Raw genomic sequence first — 18852 nt, forward strand, 5'->3', positions numbered from 1 at the left:
CTGGCGAACCAGAGCAGCGCACGGAAACGCCGTTTACCTTCCCGCCGGAGCGGTCCCTATTTATCTACTTACACTTTGATGTGCTTTCGAACTGCTAAGTGGGCAGGAGCTGGGACCGAGCAACGGGAGCTCACCCCGTTGCAGGGATTTGAACCGCCGACCTTCTGATCAGCAAGCCCTAGACTCTGTGGTTTAACCCACAGCGCCAAGCATATAGACACAGTTATCAGCCACACTGTGCTGGAACCCTAGAGAAATTAATCCTTCATTAAGGCACTTGTTCCAGTTGTGAGCTGACTGTTTTAAGCCATACAGAGCCTTGTGTAGTTTAAGCACTCTGTTTGTCCCTGACTCAAAACCTGGTGGTTCAACTAGGTAAATATCTTCTTCTAGCTTTCTATGTAAATAAGCCGTCTGTATATCAAAATGACGGGCTTCCAGTTTGCATTTTTCTGCTAGTGAAAACATCAAGCGTATGCTATCACTTCTAGCCGTAGGTGCAAACACTTCATCGAAGTCCAACCCTGGTCTCTGTGAAAAACCTTGCGCTACCACCCGTGCTTTGTACTTGTAATCACCAGATGGTAATGGCTTTAGTTTAAATACCCATCTGCACCCCACAATTTTGGCACCCTGTGGAGGTGGCATGGATGTGAAAACCTCATGTTCCCTCAAAGAATCCATTTCCTCACTCATGGCCTGTTTCCAGAGACAAGCCTGTTCTTCTGGCAGTTCCAAAACCTCCTGGAAACTTAGAGGTTCACAGGCTACGTGAAAAACATTTGCTGTATCAGGGGAAAATCTTTTCGGAGGAATTCTTTTGTTCTCCCTTTGAGAACGTCTTCGAGAAAAATTTCCTCCACTTTACACTCATCCTTCTCAGTCTCTAGCCCCCCTTGCTTGGCAACAGGCAAAGTCTCCTGCTCTGAGTCTGAAGATAACGTTCTTTTCTTTCCTCTTTGAACCTGCACTTCCTTCTCTTTCTCCCCCTCAGAATCTGTACTCCCTTCTCCCTGTTCTTTACTGCCAGTAAACTTTTGAGAATATTGTAACCAGACTTCTGAGTTGGTGTGCAATTTCTCCCAGTCTTTTTGTTCACAGAATGTTGCGTTTCTGGAAATTACCAGCCCACTTTGCCCTTCAGCATATCGATACCCTTTGCCAAGATCTTGGTACCCGACAAACACAAGCAGCTTGGACTTAGGGTCGCCTTTTCACCTCTGGGCTTTGGGAATGTGTACCCAGGGCTTGTACTCCAAATGTATGCAGATGGTCAACCTTAGGCTGTTTTTTAAACAATTCAAAGTATGGAGTTGTACCAATAGCACTATGGAACAACCTGTTCTGCAAATAATTCGTGGTTAACACCAACTCCGCCCAATAACCCATTGAAAGACCTGCGTCCTCAAGCATGGCATACATCATAGCCTGTAAAAATCTCCCTTTTCTTTCCGGAATGCCATTCTCTTCAGGACTAAAAGGATTGGTTTTCCTATGCCCTATGCCTTTCTTTTGAAGCCAATTCTGGAATGCCCCAGACATAAATTCTCCTCCTCTGTCCGATTGAAGTTTCCGGACTTTACGGTCAAATTGCCTTTCAACCATAGCAACCCAACCTTTAAACCTGGTGAACACTTCACCTTTGTGCTTCATGGGATAACACCAGCCGAAACGTGTGGCATCATCCACAATCGTAAGGGAAAAACGTGAACGACCCCTACTCTCAGGGAACGGTCCTGAGACATCAGCATGGACAAGCTGAAATGGAATTTCAGACACCCTGTCACTTCTAGGATAAGAACCTCTGTGACTTTTAACTTTCTTGCAAACGTTATAGTCTAGATACTTTTCACAACTCTGTAACTTGCATCCTTCAGTTAAATCAGGAATTTTCAACACATTTTTCCAATTTGCATGTCCAAGCCTGCGATGAAGTAAATGAATGCAATCCTTATGCATAGGCTCATTCTTAAACACATTTTGAGCATTACTAATTACTGCAGAATATTCAGAACAGTCTCTGAGCACAAACAACCCGTTTTCTTGAACAGCTGTACCCAAAGTCCCTTCGTTCTTCTCAATCACACAGAAGTTATCCTCAAAATGAACGCCAAACCCGGCTTTCATCAAACACGACACTGACATCAGATTACTACGCAGTGATGGCACGCACAGTACATTGTCCAAGTTGGAGCGTAAACAGGCAACATAGACAGAACCCCCCGACAGTACCTCGGATTTTCTGCCATCAGCCAACGCTACCTGGCTGCGCTGCATTGAACCCTTAGTAACAAACAACTCCTCTGAATTCACAATGTGCTGAGAGCTCCCTGAATCAACCACTCAGGTGTTCAACCTCTCTTCGGCAGACTGCGCTACGACTGTAACAACCTGAGCTGACTGCTTGCTCTTGCCGAACTTCTTCTTCCTCTTCTGCCGCTGGCCCTAGCCCTGGAATCTGGTCACCTCTGGGCACTGGGCTTTTAAATGTTGTGTTGACCCACAACGGAAACAACGACGAACAACGTAGGCCGATTCCTCACCAGCCACTTGACACTGACGCTGTTGTGGCAGCTTCTCTTGCTTCTCCCCCAGACTGTCTGCACTCCTTGCAAGCCGACCGCTTGCCGTAGCCTCCGAAGCTTTGTCCTCCTGCTTCTGTGCTTCCTCAAGCAAACGCCCGGTTACAAAACTAAGAGTCAAATCCTGCTCATGCATAGCTTCCAGCGTCAACACTAAAGTGTCTCAGCTTTCAGGAAGAGAGTTCAAGATGATGCAAATCTGTTGTTCCTGATCCAGCTCACAGCCTCTTTCCTGCAACGCTACAAACTTCATCTGCAAACTGTGCAAATGATCCTGCATGGAAACCCCAGGTTGCAACCTTGCTCTATACAGCGAATTTCTGATGGAGAGTCTGGAGGTAGCCGTTTCACGAATGTGGAAGTGTTTCAACGCCACCCACACAGCCTTTGCAGTCTTATGCGCACGTACATACGGCAACTGGGAATCATCCAGAACAAGTACGATGGTGGCCCTTGCTCTTTGGTTGCGGTCTAGCTCTTCTGCATCAGGCTTGACCGGTGGTCTGTGCACTGCCTCCCAGAGATGGTCCCTCTGGAGCACAGCCTGCACCCACTTTGACCATAGCAAGTATGGCTGTTCAGGCTGTTCAGGCGTTCAAAAACCATCAGGAAAGATTGTGAATCTGAGAGCACCATCTGAGAGCACTGTTTCCTACTGCAAGCACAGGAACCCACTACTCACAGCTTCTGTTAGAGAGAGAGGACAGATCCACAGCACCCAGCTCGACTGCTGCAACTGTAGTCTGTTCTTGGCAACTCCAAGTTTCCACAGCTTCACCAGCTTACTGCCAACCAAGTTCTGGGCATTCCCATAAACTGGGCCCATAACCTGTTAGACACCAGCAAGGCTGAACCTGGCATAAATGCCAACTATACCAGTTGAACTAAGCAGAGTAGCACAGGCACAGCAGAAACATCTTGGTCGCAGCCGAAAGCAAGTAGTATAGACACAGGAACTCACTGCCACTATTACTGAGTAACTATATACAGGTTTATTTACAAAAAAACAACAAACAGTACATAGATCAGTAATTCTCTCTAACTCTAACAAACTCCAGCATAATCTCTCCACATCATCCACCACCTCCACTCTCCACTAACTCTCCACACAGAGCACATGTTGGTCTCTATCTTTATTGTTCCTTACACCAATCTACTAGCTGTTGCTAGGTTACTATCTCTGGGCAGACTACGTGCAGAGCTGAGTCATTCACCAGGTGCTTACGGTAATTGCTATAGTGTGCTGAGCTGCACGTTCACAGAGGCCAAATTTCTAACAAAAATCACATACTATTTGTGTATTTTGTATGCCACAAAAGGAACCAGTCACCAGAACCAACAGATTGCAGACAGGATCCCTGCCCCCTAGAAGCAACAGCACAGGTGTGGCCACCACTACCAGAGAAGCCCGGCTGGATCTCAGGGCAGTCCTGAATTTGAGCAGGGTTTGTGCTACACATGCAAGCTTCTCTTCCATTATATCACCAATGCAAGTCTTGACAGAGACCTCCAACACAGAACAAGCTCCCTCTACATCCAGACCCACCCTCAGCCCCCTTCCCGACAATTCCTCACCTGCGGAAGAAGGAGCGACTCCTGGCACCACTTCCTGACTGCTCTCCTGCTTCTTTTCTTCGCTTTCTGCAGGAATACTTAACTGGGGACTTCCAGCCACACTTGGGCTTCCCTGCACACTTGAGGCTTCCTTGGAGGCTAAGGCAGCTTGCACCACCTGTGTTGCAACCAGCTGCATCATGGAAACAAGGGATGCTGGATCGATCTGCACAGGAGGAAGTGGGGGCAAGCTCGTTCCTTGGGTGAGTCCAGCACCCACTGCGCCTCCAGACTGCAGCACCGATAGGGCCTGCATGACAGTTTGTTCTGCAAGAGGCGTCAATGCCAAGCGCAACAGATCTTCAGGTTGCCTGTCTCCTTGTTCCAGTGTTGCTGCCTCCTTCTTGGGCAGCTCCTGATGGCCTGGATTTGTCTGCAGTGGATGCTCTGACTTGTTGGGTGGTTGTTCTGTCACACCAGATTTGGCTGGAGGTTGCCGGTCTCCTTGTTTCTGTGTTACTGCCTCCTTCTTGGGCAGCTTCTGATGGTCGGGATTTGTCTGCAGTGGATGCTCTGACTTGTTGGGTGGTTGTTCTGCCACATTAGATTTGGCTGGAGGTTGCCTGTCTCCTTGCTCCTGTGTGGCTGCCTCCTTCTTGGGCACCTCCTGATGGCCGGGATTTGTCTGCAGTGGATGCTCTGACTTGTTGGGTGGTTGTTCTCCCACATCAGATTTGACTGCAGGTTGCCTGTCTCCTTGCTCCTGTGTGGCTGCCTCCTTCTTGGGCACCTCCTGATGGCCGGGATTTGTCTGCAGTGGATGCTCTGACTTGTTGGGTGGTTGTTCTGTCACACCAGATTTAGCTGGAGGTTGCCGGTCTCCTTGTTTCTGTGTTGCTGCCTCCTTCTTGGGCAGCTTCTGATGGTCGGGATTTGTCTGCAGTGGATGCTCTGACTTGTTGGGTGGTTGTTCTCCCACATCAGATTTGACTGCAGGTTGCCTGTCTCCTTGTTCCTGTGTTGCTGCCTCCTTCATGGGCAGCTCCTGATGGCCAGGATTCGTCTGCAGTGGATGCTCTGACTTGTTGGGTGGTTGTTCGGTCACATCAGATTTGGCTGGAGGTTGCCGGTCTCCTTGTTCCTGTGTTGCTGCCTCCTTCTTGGGCAGCTTCTGATGGTCGGGATTTGTCTGCAGTGGATGCTCTGACTTGTTGGGTGGTTGTTCTGTCACACCAGATTTGGCTGGAGGTTGCCGGTCTCCTTGTTCCAGTGTTGCTGCCTCCTTCTTGGACAGCTCCTGATGGCCAGGATTTGTCTGCAGTGGATGCTCTGACTTGTTGGGTGGTTGTTCTCCCACATCAGATTTGACTGCAGGTTGCCTGTCTCCTTGTTCCTGTGTTGCTGCCTCCTTCATGGGCAGCTCCTGATGGCCAGGATTCGTCTGCAGTGGATGCTCTGACTTGTTGGGTGGTTGTTCGGTCACATCAGATTTGGCTGGAGGTTGCTGGTCTCCTTGTTTCTGTGTTGCTGCCTCCTTCTTGGGCAGCTTCTGATGGCCAGGATTCGTCTGCAGTGGATGCTCTGACTTGTTGGGTGGTTGTTCTGCCACATCAGGTTTGGCTGGAGGTTGCCTGGAGCTTCCTGCTTCTGCAGAGGACGCTAAAGAGGGGGAGAAAAAGCAAGTGGCTCATTATTATTATTATTAGCAGTAAAGGTAAAGGTAAAGGGACCCCTGACCATTAGGTCCAGTCGTGACCGACTCTGGGGTTGCGCGCTCATCTCGCATTATTGGCCGAGGGAGCCGGCGTATAGCTTCCAGGTCATGTGGCCAGCATGACAAAGCCGCTTCTGGCAAACCAGATCAGCACATGGAAACGCCGTTTACCTTCCCGCTGTAGCGGTTCCTATTTATCTACTTGCATTTTGACGTGCTTTCGAACTGCTAGGTTGGCAGGAGTATTTATTAAATTGGTATACCGCCCTCCAAACATACATCTCAGGACAGTTCGCAACATAAAAATACATGATTAAAAACCCAAAATTTACAAAATAAAAACAAGAACAAAATGGAACCAATACCCCACTCCTTGGAAGTTCATCAATGGCCTATTGCAGTGATGGGCAACCTTTTGAACTTGGTGTGTCAAAATTCGCCAAAAAACCGAGCATAACTCGGGTGGTGTGTCACTTAAAAAAAAAAAAGTTTAAAAAAAGGAAAAAGGGGAGGGAAAAATTATTAAAGTTTTTTTAAATGCAGTGGCATTGACGGTGTCGGTATTGGCAGCGGTTGCAGTGGGGAGGTCGGGACCTTCCTTCTCCTCCCTCTCCATGGCGCCAGCGCGCCTCGAGGTAGGTGGTCTCAGGCCTTGGGACCCCTTAGCTTCGGCCCGGTGTGGGGCGTTGAGGGGGAGGTTCGGCGGCTCCCTGGCAGCTGCTCTGGGCTCCCCTGATGTTTGCGCGAGGGCGGTGGCAATCCTGGCGGCTCCGAAGCTGGTCAGGGAGCGCAGGTACGCTGGCCGTTTTCAAGAGCTCCGCGATAACGTGCCGATCGCCATTTTGCCTCACCGGAAGTCCACAAGGCCCCCAGAGATGCGTCCTTCTCGGCATGCAGCCACGTGTCACCGAAAATGGCTATGCGTGTCATAGGTTCGCCATCACTGGCCTATTGCATGGGTAGGCAAACTATGGCCTGGGGGGCAGATCCTGCGCAATCCCCTTCTAAATCCGGCTTGTGGATGGTCCGGGAATCAGTGTGTTTTTTCATGAGTAGAATGTGTACTTTTATTTAAAATGCATCTCTGGGGTATTTGTGGGGCATAGGAATTCGTCCATTATTATTTTCTTCAAAATATAGTCTGGCCCACCGCAAGATCTGAGGGACAGTGGACCGGCCCTCTGCGGAAAAACTTTGCTGACCCTTGCTCTATGACAACAACTTCAGGTCTACCTTTGGCAACAATACTGCAGTGAAGCAGCAGAATATTTCCCCTGATCCTTGGTCACAGCTGAATTTGCAACCAAGCTGCATAGCATGAGTGAAAGAGGATCATTGTACTAAGCAAGTGTAAATACTACAAAGCAGGTGGGGGAGACTCCAGAGCAGTGAAATGGCTGAGATCAACCAACATCCCCTTTTGAAATGGGTTGCAGAGTCACTCACACAATGCAATATAGGAACAAGCTTAGTTTCCTTGGGAGACATTATATTGACACAATGACAAAGCCAGGGGGAGAAAACCCAGAACAGAACAGACTATTCACTGAGCCAAAGCCACTGCAACACACCTGCCATTATCACACAAATAATCCTGTTTACAAAAAAATGAAGCCCAGTCACTGAAGCATCTGTAACATCCACCTTACCTGGAGATCTAGTTGATATTCCTAGTTCTCTCCTCTGGATAGAAGAGCTTTGAGAACTCAAGCTGGGGGAGCTTGGTCGCTCTGAAGACCTGGAGCTCCTAGATTGTGACTGAGTCTGACTCGAGGCATGGCCAGGGACTGAGTGTGACTGAGTCTGACTCGAGGCATGGCCAGGGACTGAGTGTTGTGAAGCATTCGAGTTAGAACTGGTAGAGCATGGCATTGCAATATGTTTTTCCTTCTTATCACCTTCATGTCTGCAAGAGACAGGAAAAAAGGATTTGAATTACTTTTCTTTTTAAAATGTAAAAGCAGAAATCAGATCTGCCAGGATGTTATTTGTGCAAATGGAAATCAACTAGAAGTAGGAACTCTCAGAGTTAAAGCTAAAAGCATCAAAAGCCTACAAAATATGGCTGCAGTGTTTTTGTTGTTGTTTAGTCGTTTAGTCATGTCCAACTCTTCCTGACCCCATGGACCATAGCACGCCAGGCACTCCTGTCTTGCACTGCCTCCCGCAGTTTGGTCAAACTCATGTTCGTAGCTTCGAGAACACTGTCCAACCATCTCGTCCTCTGTCGTCCCCTTCTCCTAGTGCCCTCAATCTTTCCCAACATCAGGGTCTTTTCCAAGGATTCTTCTCTTCTCATGAGGTGGCCAAAGTATTGGAGCCTCAGCTTCAGGATCTGTCCTTCCAGTGAGCACTCAGGGCTGATTTCCTTCAGAATGGATAGGTTTGATCTTCTTGCAGTCCATGGGACTCTCAAGAGTCTCCTCCAGCACCATAATTCAAAAGCATCAATTCTTCGGCGATCAGCCTTCTTTATGGTCCAGCTCTCACTCCCATACATCACTACTGGGAAAAACATAGCTTTAACTATACGGACCTTTGTAGGCAAGGTGATGTCTCTGCTTTTTAAGATGCTGTCTAGGTTTGTCATTGCTTTTCTCCCAAGAAGCAGGCGTCTTTTAATTTCGTGACTGCTGTCACCATCTGCAGTGATCAAGGAGCCCAAAAAAGTAAAAACTCTCACTGCCTCCATTTCCCCCCCCCTTCCATTTGCCAGGAGGTGATGGGACCAGTGGCCATGATCTTGGTTTTTTTTATGTTGAGCTTCAGACCATATTTTGCGCTCTCCTCTTTCACCCTCATTAAAAGGTTCTTTAATTCCTCCTCACTTTCTGCCATCAAGGTTGTGTCATCTGCATATCTGAGGTTGTTGATATTGCTTCCGGCAATCTTAATTCCGGCTTGGGATTCATCTAGTCCAGCCTTTCGCATGATGAATTCTGCATATAAGTTAAATAAGCAGGGAGACAATATACAACCTTGTCGTACTTCTTTCCCAATTTTGAACCCATCAGTTGTTCCATATCCAGTTCTAACTGTAGCTTCTTGTCCCACATAGAGATTTCTCAGGAGACAGATGAGGTGATCAGGCACTCCCATTTCTTTAAGAACTTGCCATAGTTTGCTGTGGTCGACACAGTCAAAGGCTTTTGCATAGTCAATGAAGCAGAAGTAGACGTTTTTCTGGAACTCTCTAGCTTTCTCCATAATCCAGCGCATGTTTGCCATTTGGTCTCTGGTTCCTCTGCCCCTTCGAAATCCAGCTTGCACTTCTGGGAGTTCTCAGTCCACATACTGCCTAAGCCTGCCTTGTATAATTTTAAGCATAACCTTGCCAGCGTGTGAAATGAGCGCAATTGTGCGGTAGTTGGAGCATTCTTTGGCACTGCTCTTCTTTGGAATTGGGATGTAGACTGATCTTCTCCAATCCTCTGGCCATTGCTGAGTTTTCCAAACATGCTGGCATATTGGGTGTAGCATATTGCTGGCAAATTGGGAGAGTCAGTGTGGTGTAGTGGTTAAGAGTGGCAGACTCGTAATCTGGGGAACCGGGTTCGCGTCTCCGCTTCTCCACATGCAGCTGCTGGGTGACCGTGGGCTAGTCACACTTCTCTGAAGTCTCTCAGCCCCACCCACCTCACAGGGTGTCTGTTGTGGGGGAGGAGGAGAAAGGAGATTGTTAGCCGCTTTGAGACTCCTTCGGGTAGTGATAAAGCGGGATATCAAATCCAAACTCTTCTTCTTCTTCTTCACCTTAACAGCATCATCTTTTAAAATTTTAAATAGTTCAGCTGGAATATCATCACTTCCACTGGCCTTGTTATTAGCAGTGCTTTCTAAGGCCCCTTTGACTTCACTCTCCAAGATGTCTGGCTCAAGTTCAGCAACCACACTACCTGGGGTGTACGAGACCTCCATATCTTTCTGGTATAATTCCTCTGTGTATTCTTGCCACCTCTTCTTGATGTCTTCTGCTTCTGTTAGGTCCTTACCACTTTTGTCCTTTATTATGGTAATCTTTGTACGAAATGTTCCTTTCATATCTTTCAGAGAATATAATCAATCTGATTTCGATGCTGCCCATTTGGTGATATCCATGTGTAGAGTTGTCTCTTGTGTTGTTGGAAAAGAGTGTTTGTGATGACCAGCTTGTTCTCTTGACAGAACTCTATTAGCCTTTGCCCTGCTTCATTTTGAACTCCAAGGCCAAACTTGCCAGTTGTTCATTTTATCTCTTGATTCCCTACTTTAGCATTCCAGTCCCCTGTAATGAGAAGAACATCCTTCTTTGGTGTCATTTCTAGAAGGTGTTGTAAGTCTTCATAGAATTGGTCAATTTCACTTTCTTCAGCACCGGTAGTTGGTGCATAAACTTGGATTACTGTGATGTTAAAAGGTCTGCCTTGGATTCGTATCGAGATCATTATGTCATTTTTGAGATTGCATCCCATTACAGCTTTTGCCACTCTTTTGTTGACTATGAGGGCCACTCCATTTCTTCTATGGGATTCTTGCCCACAGTAGTAGATATGATACTCATCCGAACTGAATTCGCCCATTCCCTTCCATTTTAGTTCACTGATGTCCAGGATGTCAATATTTATTATTGCCATCTCATTTTTGACCACATCCAGCTTACCATTATCCATGGTTCTTACATTCCAGGTTCCTATGCAATATTTTTCTTTACAGCATCGGACTTTCCTTTCGCTTCCAGGCATATCCGCAACTGAGCGTCCTTTCGGCTTTGGCCCAGCCGCTTCATCAGCTCTGAATCTACTTGTACTTGTCCTCCGCTCTTCCTCAGTAGCATGTTGGATGCCTTCCGACCTGAGGGGCTCATCTTCCAGCGTCATAACTTTTATATGCCTGTTGTCTTTGTCCATGGAGTTTTCTTGGCAGGGATACTGGAGTGGCTTGCCAGTTCCTTCTCCAGGTGAATCACGTTTAGTCAAAACTCTCCACTATGACCTGTCCATCTTGGGTGGCCCTGCATGGCATAGCTCATAGCTTCTCTGAGTTATTCAAGCCCCTTCGCCACAACAAGGCATTGATCCATGAAGGGGCTGCAGTGTTTAATAACCATTTAATTCCTTAAAGATTAAAAAAACACAGAGAGAGGGGCACTTGGAAAGCTCTCCCCCCCCCCCCCACAAATCATCTCTGCACTCTGACTCTTCCAAGCTGACGGGCCTGCAGCATCCAATGACTAAAGGAACTCAGATGCTGGCAACAGAATGCCCAGCTTCATACCAGAAAATTATGGCTGCCACCTGCACTGGGAATGGCTAACTGCCTGCTAGTGGCTTAGCTCCATTGCAACCCACAGCTGCTCAGCCAGCTGGCCCCTAGAGCAGGCATACGCAAACTCTGGTCCTCCAGATGTTTGGGACTACAATTCCCATCATCCCTAGCTAACAGGCCCAGCGGTCAGGGATGATGGGAATTGTAGTCCCAAACATGTGGAGGGCTGGGATTTGCCTATGCCTGCCCTAGAACCTTAGAACAAAGACACAAGGGCCTGCAGTCTGAGTTAAGCAGCTCCTAAATGTACTGGTCAGTGACAACCAGGAATCTGGGGCGGAAAATATTAACTCTGTGTGTGTGTCTGTGTTATGTTACTTTTTCTGCAGAAGTGTTTTTGTTACATAGTCGCTAAGCAGCAGTGAACAGGGGCCAACTGCAGATACTTGACAGTTTTACAGTTTCGAGTTTTCTCTACTAAATACAATGAAAGACCACAATTAGATCACAGATCACTTTCCTGGGCATCAGAAAATGTCCCAGTGCAGAATGCCCTGGTGCAAATTTCCCATTCAAAATATCTCAGAAAACCCACACTATCAGGGACCACAGGGATTTGAGATTGCTGCAGCCTAATTCTCATTACTGAGTATTCATGTGGAGATTAAAAGGTTACCTCTGTAACAAAGAGCAGTCTTCTGGATTCCAGTCAGGATGCCTGTTTCAAGAAAAGCCAGCAAAACAGTTGTGTTATTCATTTGACACAGTACATGTATTCCATTCCATTATCTTTCAGGAAAGTTTCTAAACTGTCAATTATTTCTCTCCCTTTTGTCCAAATTATTATCTCTTACTACTGATCTTCTGGGGAAGTTTAAAGATGATTCCACAAGGGTTCCCTGACTCTTTGACCCAGATTTCCAAAAGCTCCCTGGAATGAGACTCAGCTCCCAGCTCCTACAAGAAGTGGTTTGTCCTGAAGCCACACGTCATAAAACTCTGCTCATGCTCCACAGGCATCTAAAAGCCACAGAACACAAGATGAGATGCCACTGAGCTTCAGCCTTCTTCCCTGGTTCAGCTCCATAATTGGCCTACAGACCACTTCTGCAAATTCATGCAAAACAGAACCTAGAGCAGGCACCATTCCTTCAAAGGTGAGCTCCCACAACTTCCTTGGCTGAGGTTTGTGGCAAGGCATGTAAGCAAGGGCTCTGCTGTTTTTAGCAAAGTCCTAAGGTATCCAAACATTCATTTTCAAACCATTTCAAATCCTCAATCTATTCCCAGTAAATTAAAATGAAAGGCCTTACTGCTGGCGTAGCTGAGTACATTTCTCGGAGTGTGCAGTAGTGCCCACGTGCAGATTCCAGCCCTACAGGGAGCGAGGGAGGGAAGAAATCAGCATGAGAACACAAAAATGCCTGCCTGCTAGATGAGAACAAAGTGCCACCTAGTCCAGCATCCCATCTCCTGCGGCAGTCAGCCTGATGCTTCTGAGAAACCCACAAAATGGCCCTCCTCTGCTGCTGCTTCTCTCACCAGGAACTTATATATATATATATATATATATATATATATCACATATAGTGGTATATACATTTTTTTATAAAAATAAAACACTTAGATCCACTTAGTGATATGCCCAATACCCATTGATGGGGCTTCCATCTATAAAACTGCATAATCTCGTCATTTAAGGTCATGAGAGTCCATGGCAGTGTTCAAAACTAGCCAGGTGCCAAGCACATTCTACATCTAGATATCAGACACTTACAACCAAGTAGAGATGCCTGGGTGCCAGGATGCCACCTGACATCTCCACAACCTGGAGGTGCCTGCCTGGGGATCCTTGGATTGGGATAGTTGTCACACACTAACACCACATCCTGTAGAATTCTATCAGTTATATTTTGGTCCAGGACACAATTCAGAAAATTAGGTAGGAATAGGCCGGTATATATGTGGACTGTCCCTGCAATCAAGTGATTTTTCTTCTTTAAGTTCTCAAAGTTCTTAACCTGGCTCAAGGTTGTCATCTGAACTCGCTGCGCCCCAAAGAATCCCGGGTCGAGCATCCCGGGGACGAAATTGCTCAGCAGAGCCCCAATCCGGACTCCCCAACTCTCCGGTGAGCTCTAATAAGAGCCCCGGAGTGAGAAGGGTGGTAGTCGCAGGGGCCATCTTGAGCGACAGCGTTACCCTAGCGGAGTGAAGCTCCGAGCCGGAGGCGGAGAGTGCTGGATACTTCCAAAGAATAAGCTGGGGGGGAAAGACTGTGAGTAAAGGATTTAAAAGCATGTTATTGGATTATAATTTGGAAATGGGAGAGAGAAAAAAACTGGTAGTTTTAAGAAGCAGTTAATAAAAGTACCCGAAGCCGAGATCAGAAGTTTCTTTTTAATATAAAGATATCTCCAAGGACTTAAAAAAGATTCTCCCCTGGAAGCAGGGTAAAAGGGGAGAAAGATATTGGTGATTAAAATTCCCTGCAAAGAGAGGAATCAGAATTGGGAAAAGCCTATTTCTTCCCTGGAGCCGGCAGCCCTGACAGATCAGCGAGTTTATTAGGATATTATAAAGGAAAAGAAGGAAAAGAGTTTTTGACTTTCTGGAATTTATATGTTAAATATTTGCATAGAATTTAATGTAACAGGACTTTGAGAAGATACATTGCAGCCACTTTTGTGAAAATGCGGTTGGGGAACTAAGTAGCGACCATTTCCCGTCCCCCAAGACAAGTTTTGACCTTGAAAGGACTGGAAAATGTCAACAAAAGTGTATCCACCTGGGTTTCAGCAAAATGTTTTGAGAAGCCTGTGGGAACTGAAGATTGGAATGTACCATGACGGAATACAACTGCAAGAAATAAAGCAGCAATTACAGATGGAGGACACTAATAATGGAATACCAGATGAAGACAGTACAGAAATTGAATCGAAAGACAGTGACAGTGATAGTGTAAACCAAAATGAAGCCCACCACGAAGGAAAAGAGGCTGTACAACAAGAAGGCCTGAGGAATATCCCTCTTATGTGGAGGGAAGGACAGTAACTTGTAGGAATTCAGAACACCCACAAGGAAAAGGACGTTCAAAGAAGCGGAAAAATCCAGGGGGGGGGGCACAATGATAGCTGGGTTTTAAAACACTGGAGAAAGGGGGTGGGGTGAAGGGAGAATGGACATTTGATTACTAGGACTGATTAAAAGGACTGAAAACTGGACTGACGATTATGGAACTTGCTGGAATGGGTTAGCTGGGAATAGGGGAAGAGAAGGTATATTAGAGGATAGTCATACAGCGAATTAAAATTAGGAATGAATAAATGGTTTAAAAGTTATGGAGGTTTTTGGAGGAAAGATTAGGCAAGGGAAGAAAATAGATTTTGAATAGGTTGAATTAAGATATGTTATGAAACTGATAATATTAAATTTAGAATGTTGCAAGAAGTTACAGGAAAAAGGATTAGTATATTTAAAATAGGGTTAGAAAAATTGGCAAAAAGAAAGGGAATAATGATAAAAAATCTGTTAAAGGAGAATTAAAAATGAAGAGCGGGGAAGGGGGGAGGTAGGGGAAGCCTTCAAAATAATGTTTATGGATAATGAATGGATATGGTATTTTTCTTTTCCTTTTCTGTTTTCTTTTCTTTTCTTTTTTATGGGGTGGGGTGGGGATTTTCTTTTTTATAAGATATGTATAGATAGATAGTTGGGTGGACATCCTCCTTTATCCTCCCTCGCCATCCCAGAGCTTCCTGGTGGCAGGAGGGGGCTCTGGGGCGGGGAGAGAGGGAGGAGGGGACAAACCCAATTATAAAATGGACCACCTTCAACTATCCACTTTGCATAGGACTCTCGTGGCAGGAGGGGGCTCGCGGGGAGGGGGTAGAAGGGGAAGAATATGTTATGTATATCTTGCTTTATTGTGTAAAATCAATAAAAATTACAACGTTGTCATCTGAACTAGCCGGATGTTTAACTGATAATCAATTAGTCAGTCCATCATTTGAAAAATAAGACTATAGGTCCATCTGGCCCCAAAATGGCAACTAGACATTCTGTTTTGCCAACTGCAACCTTGGTTTAAGGAGCCAATTCTCACCTAGCTTATATATCTGAGTTTCTACAGCAGAAACACACTCGGACTTCCGGTCTACCGCCAGCGCTGATTGGTGATGAATCCTCCAGCTCCGAGGTTCCTGGCGCTGTGTGGGAGGGGGAGAGCCGTGAGAGCAACGCGGCTCCCCAAAAGGACCCCCGATTGAGCTTTCTGGGGGAGTGAGAGCTCGGCTGCGCCCCAAAGTGATTCCTCTGCTCCCCTGCAAGCTTATATATCTGAGTTTCTATAGGAGAGTAGAAACACACTCACGTGCCCTTCAATCCTATGTTTCAGTTTTAATAGTGGACAACGTTCAATACTGGGCAATGCATTTAATATTCAAATAGACCACAGCAGCTCAAGGTTAGATAAGACAGAGTCTCCAGACATGGTGTCAGGTTTGAATCCCACCGATGTCAAAGGGCTTTCTGGATGTGGGGGTTCCCTGAGGTGGCAGAGATGTCTCCTTGGGGCTTAGGGGAGGGGAGACAGGCTGCAGTGATGCTGTCCAACAACATTTGGAAGGCACCATGTTGACTTCCCTAGGATAACATTAACCAGTCCTCATAGCATAAGATTTGCTGGAACGCCAGAGTGGAAAATGCACTCCTCCTGGGCTCAATACAGTGGTACCTCGGGTTAAGTACTTAATTGATTCCGGGGTGCCATTTGAACTCCAAAAAGTACTTAACCCGAGTGGCAATAGGCCGTGTGCCTGAAGCGCTGATAGAGCGTTTCTGCGCATGCGCGAAGCACACAGAACTTTTTTCGGCATGCGCGAAGCGCACATAACGCTTCTGCGCATGCGCGCGCGGTGAAACCCGCCACGTACTTAACCTGAAAGTACACAACCTGAAGCGTACTTAACCCAAGGTATGACTGTACAACCATGTGCACTTTCTTTCTGCAAAAACTAAGAACTCACCGTCATATTTGCACATTCTATTTTACATAGAGAACACACGTGTGGAAGTATTGTTGGCGACACAGCATGATAATCTTTCATCATTGACGGAGATGGAGATACTGAAGACTGAGGCATAAACGAAGCCGCAGGTGTTGTGGTGGGTTGAGTTGCTGAAGGTAACACAGGTCCTGCTGAAGGAAGGGATGAATCTGTTATGCAACACAGACGGATGCCAACAAAATTCCAGGTGAGAGGGGACCAAGGGCCAGGGCCACCTCGGAGCTTGCTCCTACTGGATTTCCCCTTCTAGCCTCCCAAAAAGATCATTTCCCATCAACTACTCTGTGCAGTGAGGTGTCCAGTAGAGAGGGGACAATAAGCAAATAATGCATCAGGGTCTGTTCCATTTGAGCCCCTCCCACCCCCGGGGCCATTCTGAAGAGCCACTGTGGTGTAGTGGTTAGAGTGTCGGACACAGACCTGGGAGACCAGGGTTCAAATCCCCACTCGGCCACAAAGCTTGCAAAGGGACCTTGGGCCAGTCACTGCCTCTCAACCTAACCTATCATACAGAGTAGTTGTGAGCACTAAAAGAGGAGAGGGAGAGCCAATAAATTAATAATTCTGCCAGACATTGCCCAGTAGGCAGGATACTGATGGGATTCTATACTCAGGCATTATTATTATTATTTTAAAAAGTAGGTTAACATTACCTGTAAACCACTTTGGAAGGATTTGGATCCGGAAAGGCAGGATATAAATGCCCCCTCCCCCCCCAAAAGCCCTCCTTGCTTATAGTACCCATGAGCTTATAGTACCCATGAGCTTATAGTACCCAGGACTAGATATCTACGGTGCTTTCCTGGAACCCCATCTGTTGTCTTTCTTCTCCACCAATGTTTGTAAGAGCTTAAAAAGAGCCCAGCTACTTGATCAGGCCAGCGGCCCATCTAGTCCAGCAGCCAGTTCTGTGGAGCTCACAAGCAAGAGCAGAGCTCAGCAGCACTGCCCGCTTCTGTTCCCCGGCAACTAGTATACAGATGTGCCCATTCTCCAATCCTGGAAGTTGCATCCCTCATCATAACAAGCAACCATCATAACAAGCCGTTCCTTCTGAATTTGTCTAATCCGCTTTTGAAGCCATCCAGATTGGTGGCTGTCACTGCATCATGTGGTAGCAAATGCCATAGTTTAACCCTGAAGTCTTCATGGGATTACTGGTTAGCCTGGTTTCTACACACTTACTTCCATATTCATAACTGGACTTACTTTTCATCAGGGAATCAGATCCGCCATGTCTGCCAGAGGTTTCCTCTTCTTTGCCCTGAGATGAAGTGGGCAACTGACGAGCCTTCTTGCGCTCCACGATGTCCCTTAAAATCATAGCCATGTTTTCAGGCTTCAGCTGATCATCTGAATAATGGCCAAATTCCACCAAATCTTCAGTAGATAAGCCAAAGTTTGATAGAATTCTTGCAGCACCCTCTTCTGTAAGCATTCTGTAATGCTTCTGAGTATTTGCAGCACTTTCTGCAGCATTTCTTGAAGTGGGCTGATCTTTCCTTTTTTTAAAATTATTTTTATCGAACAAATTTAATGAAGCAGGCTGATCTGAGCTACAGTTACCAGGTGGCGATGGACCATTCTCCCGACCATTCTCCATCGGCTGCTCCTTCCCAGACAAATACTTTCCTGGCCCTCCAAAAGTCCTACACTGCCTTTGGTCAGGTGCATTAGGTCCTGGATACATGTTCTCTCTAGGATCACCCATATTAGGACAGGGGCCTCTCATATTTGGCTGCATATATTTTCTGCGTTTCCTCAGTTGCCACATGTCATCTGGACAAGGATCTCTCATCCATGGGGACATATTTCCTCCCGGTCCCCCCGTGTCATCTGGACAAGGACCTCCCGTCCATGGGGGCATATCTCCTCCGGGTCCCCCCGTTTCATCTAGACAAGGATCTCTCATCCATGGGGGAATATTTCTTCCCGGTCCCCTCATGTCATCTGGACAAGGACCTTCCGTCCATGGGGGCATATCTCCTCCGGGTCCCCCCGTTTCATCTAGACAAGGATCTCTCATCCATGGCGGCATATTTCCTCCCAGTCCCCTCATGTCATCTGGACAAGGACCTTCCGTCCATGGGGGCATATCTCTTCTGGGTCCCCACATGTCATCTGGGCAAGGACCTCCCATCCATGGGGGCATATCTTCTCCGGGTCCCCACATGTCATCTGGGCAAGGACCTCCCATCCATCTGGGTCCCCACTTGTCATCTGGGCAAGGACCTCCCATCCATGGGGGCATATTTCCTCCAGGTCCCCACCTATAATCCTGGCAATACCCATTATTCTGTTGGTTTTTCTTTTTTTTAGACTTGACCATGACTGATTACACCTGTGTCAAATTAATGAAGCCTGAAGTGTGGCATAATGGTCAGAAGCAACAGGGTTCAACCACTGATATTGCTTGATGTTAAACTGAACAAGCTGCAGAGGGACACTACGGAGGGAAAGGCCAAATCTGCAGCAATTCACAGCAGACACCACCACCAAGCTGAAAGTAAAAACACAAAATGTAATCAGAAAGGAAGGAGAAGTGCGGAGGCTTTCCAGTGTACTGCACTGTGCGTCCCATGCATGACTATCGGCATGTGCTGAGGATATTCCTCCAGGGAGAGGTGGAGGAATCCTAATAGTCGATGGTATGATAATTAGGAATATAGATCATGGTATTATACTAGGG

At 46.8% G+C, this 18852-nt stretch overlaps 1 protein-coding gene across 13 annotated transcripts in view; it reads right to left on the reverse strand.

Moving 5' to 3' along the window:
• LOC118079504 (serine/arginine repetitive matrix protein 2) overlaps nt 1-18852 on the reverse strand; it is a 129821-nt gene that overhangs the window by 78945 nt on the left and 32024 nt on the right. For 7 of the 13 annotated variants that reach the window (XR_009558104.1, XM_060278311.1, XM_060278313.1 and 4 more), the window contains exons 2-3: nt 17373-18663; nt 16122-16294 (exon numbers count right to left, since the gene is read on the reverse strand). Coding sequence is in view for 12 of the 13 variants with exons in the window: in XM_060278311.1 (XP_060134294.1) it covers nt 16122-16294; nt 17373-18492 (1293 nt within the window). In the remaining variant the exon portion in view is untranslated. Of the gene's footprint in view, nt 1-4157; nt 5796-7499; nt 7757-11770; nt 11813-12407; nt 12470-16121; nt 16295-17372; nt 18664-18852 lie in introns of all 13 variants that reach the window. The other 6 variants (XM_060278308.1, XM_060278312.1, XM_060278306.1 and 3 more) reach the window with 6 other exon arrangements.

Source organism: Zootoca vivipara, chromosome 9, assembly GCF_963506605.1.
Source record: "Zootoca vivipara chromosome 9, rZooViv1.1, whole genome shotgun sequence".
Lineage (NCBI taxonomy): Eukaryota > Metazoa > Chordata > Lepidosauria > Squamata > Lacertidae > Zootoca > Zootoca vivipara.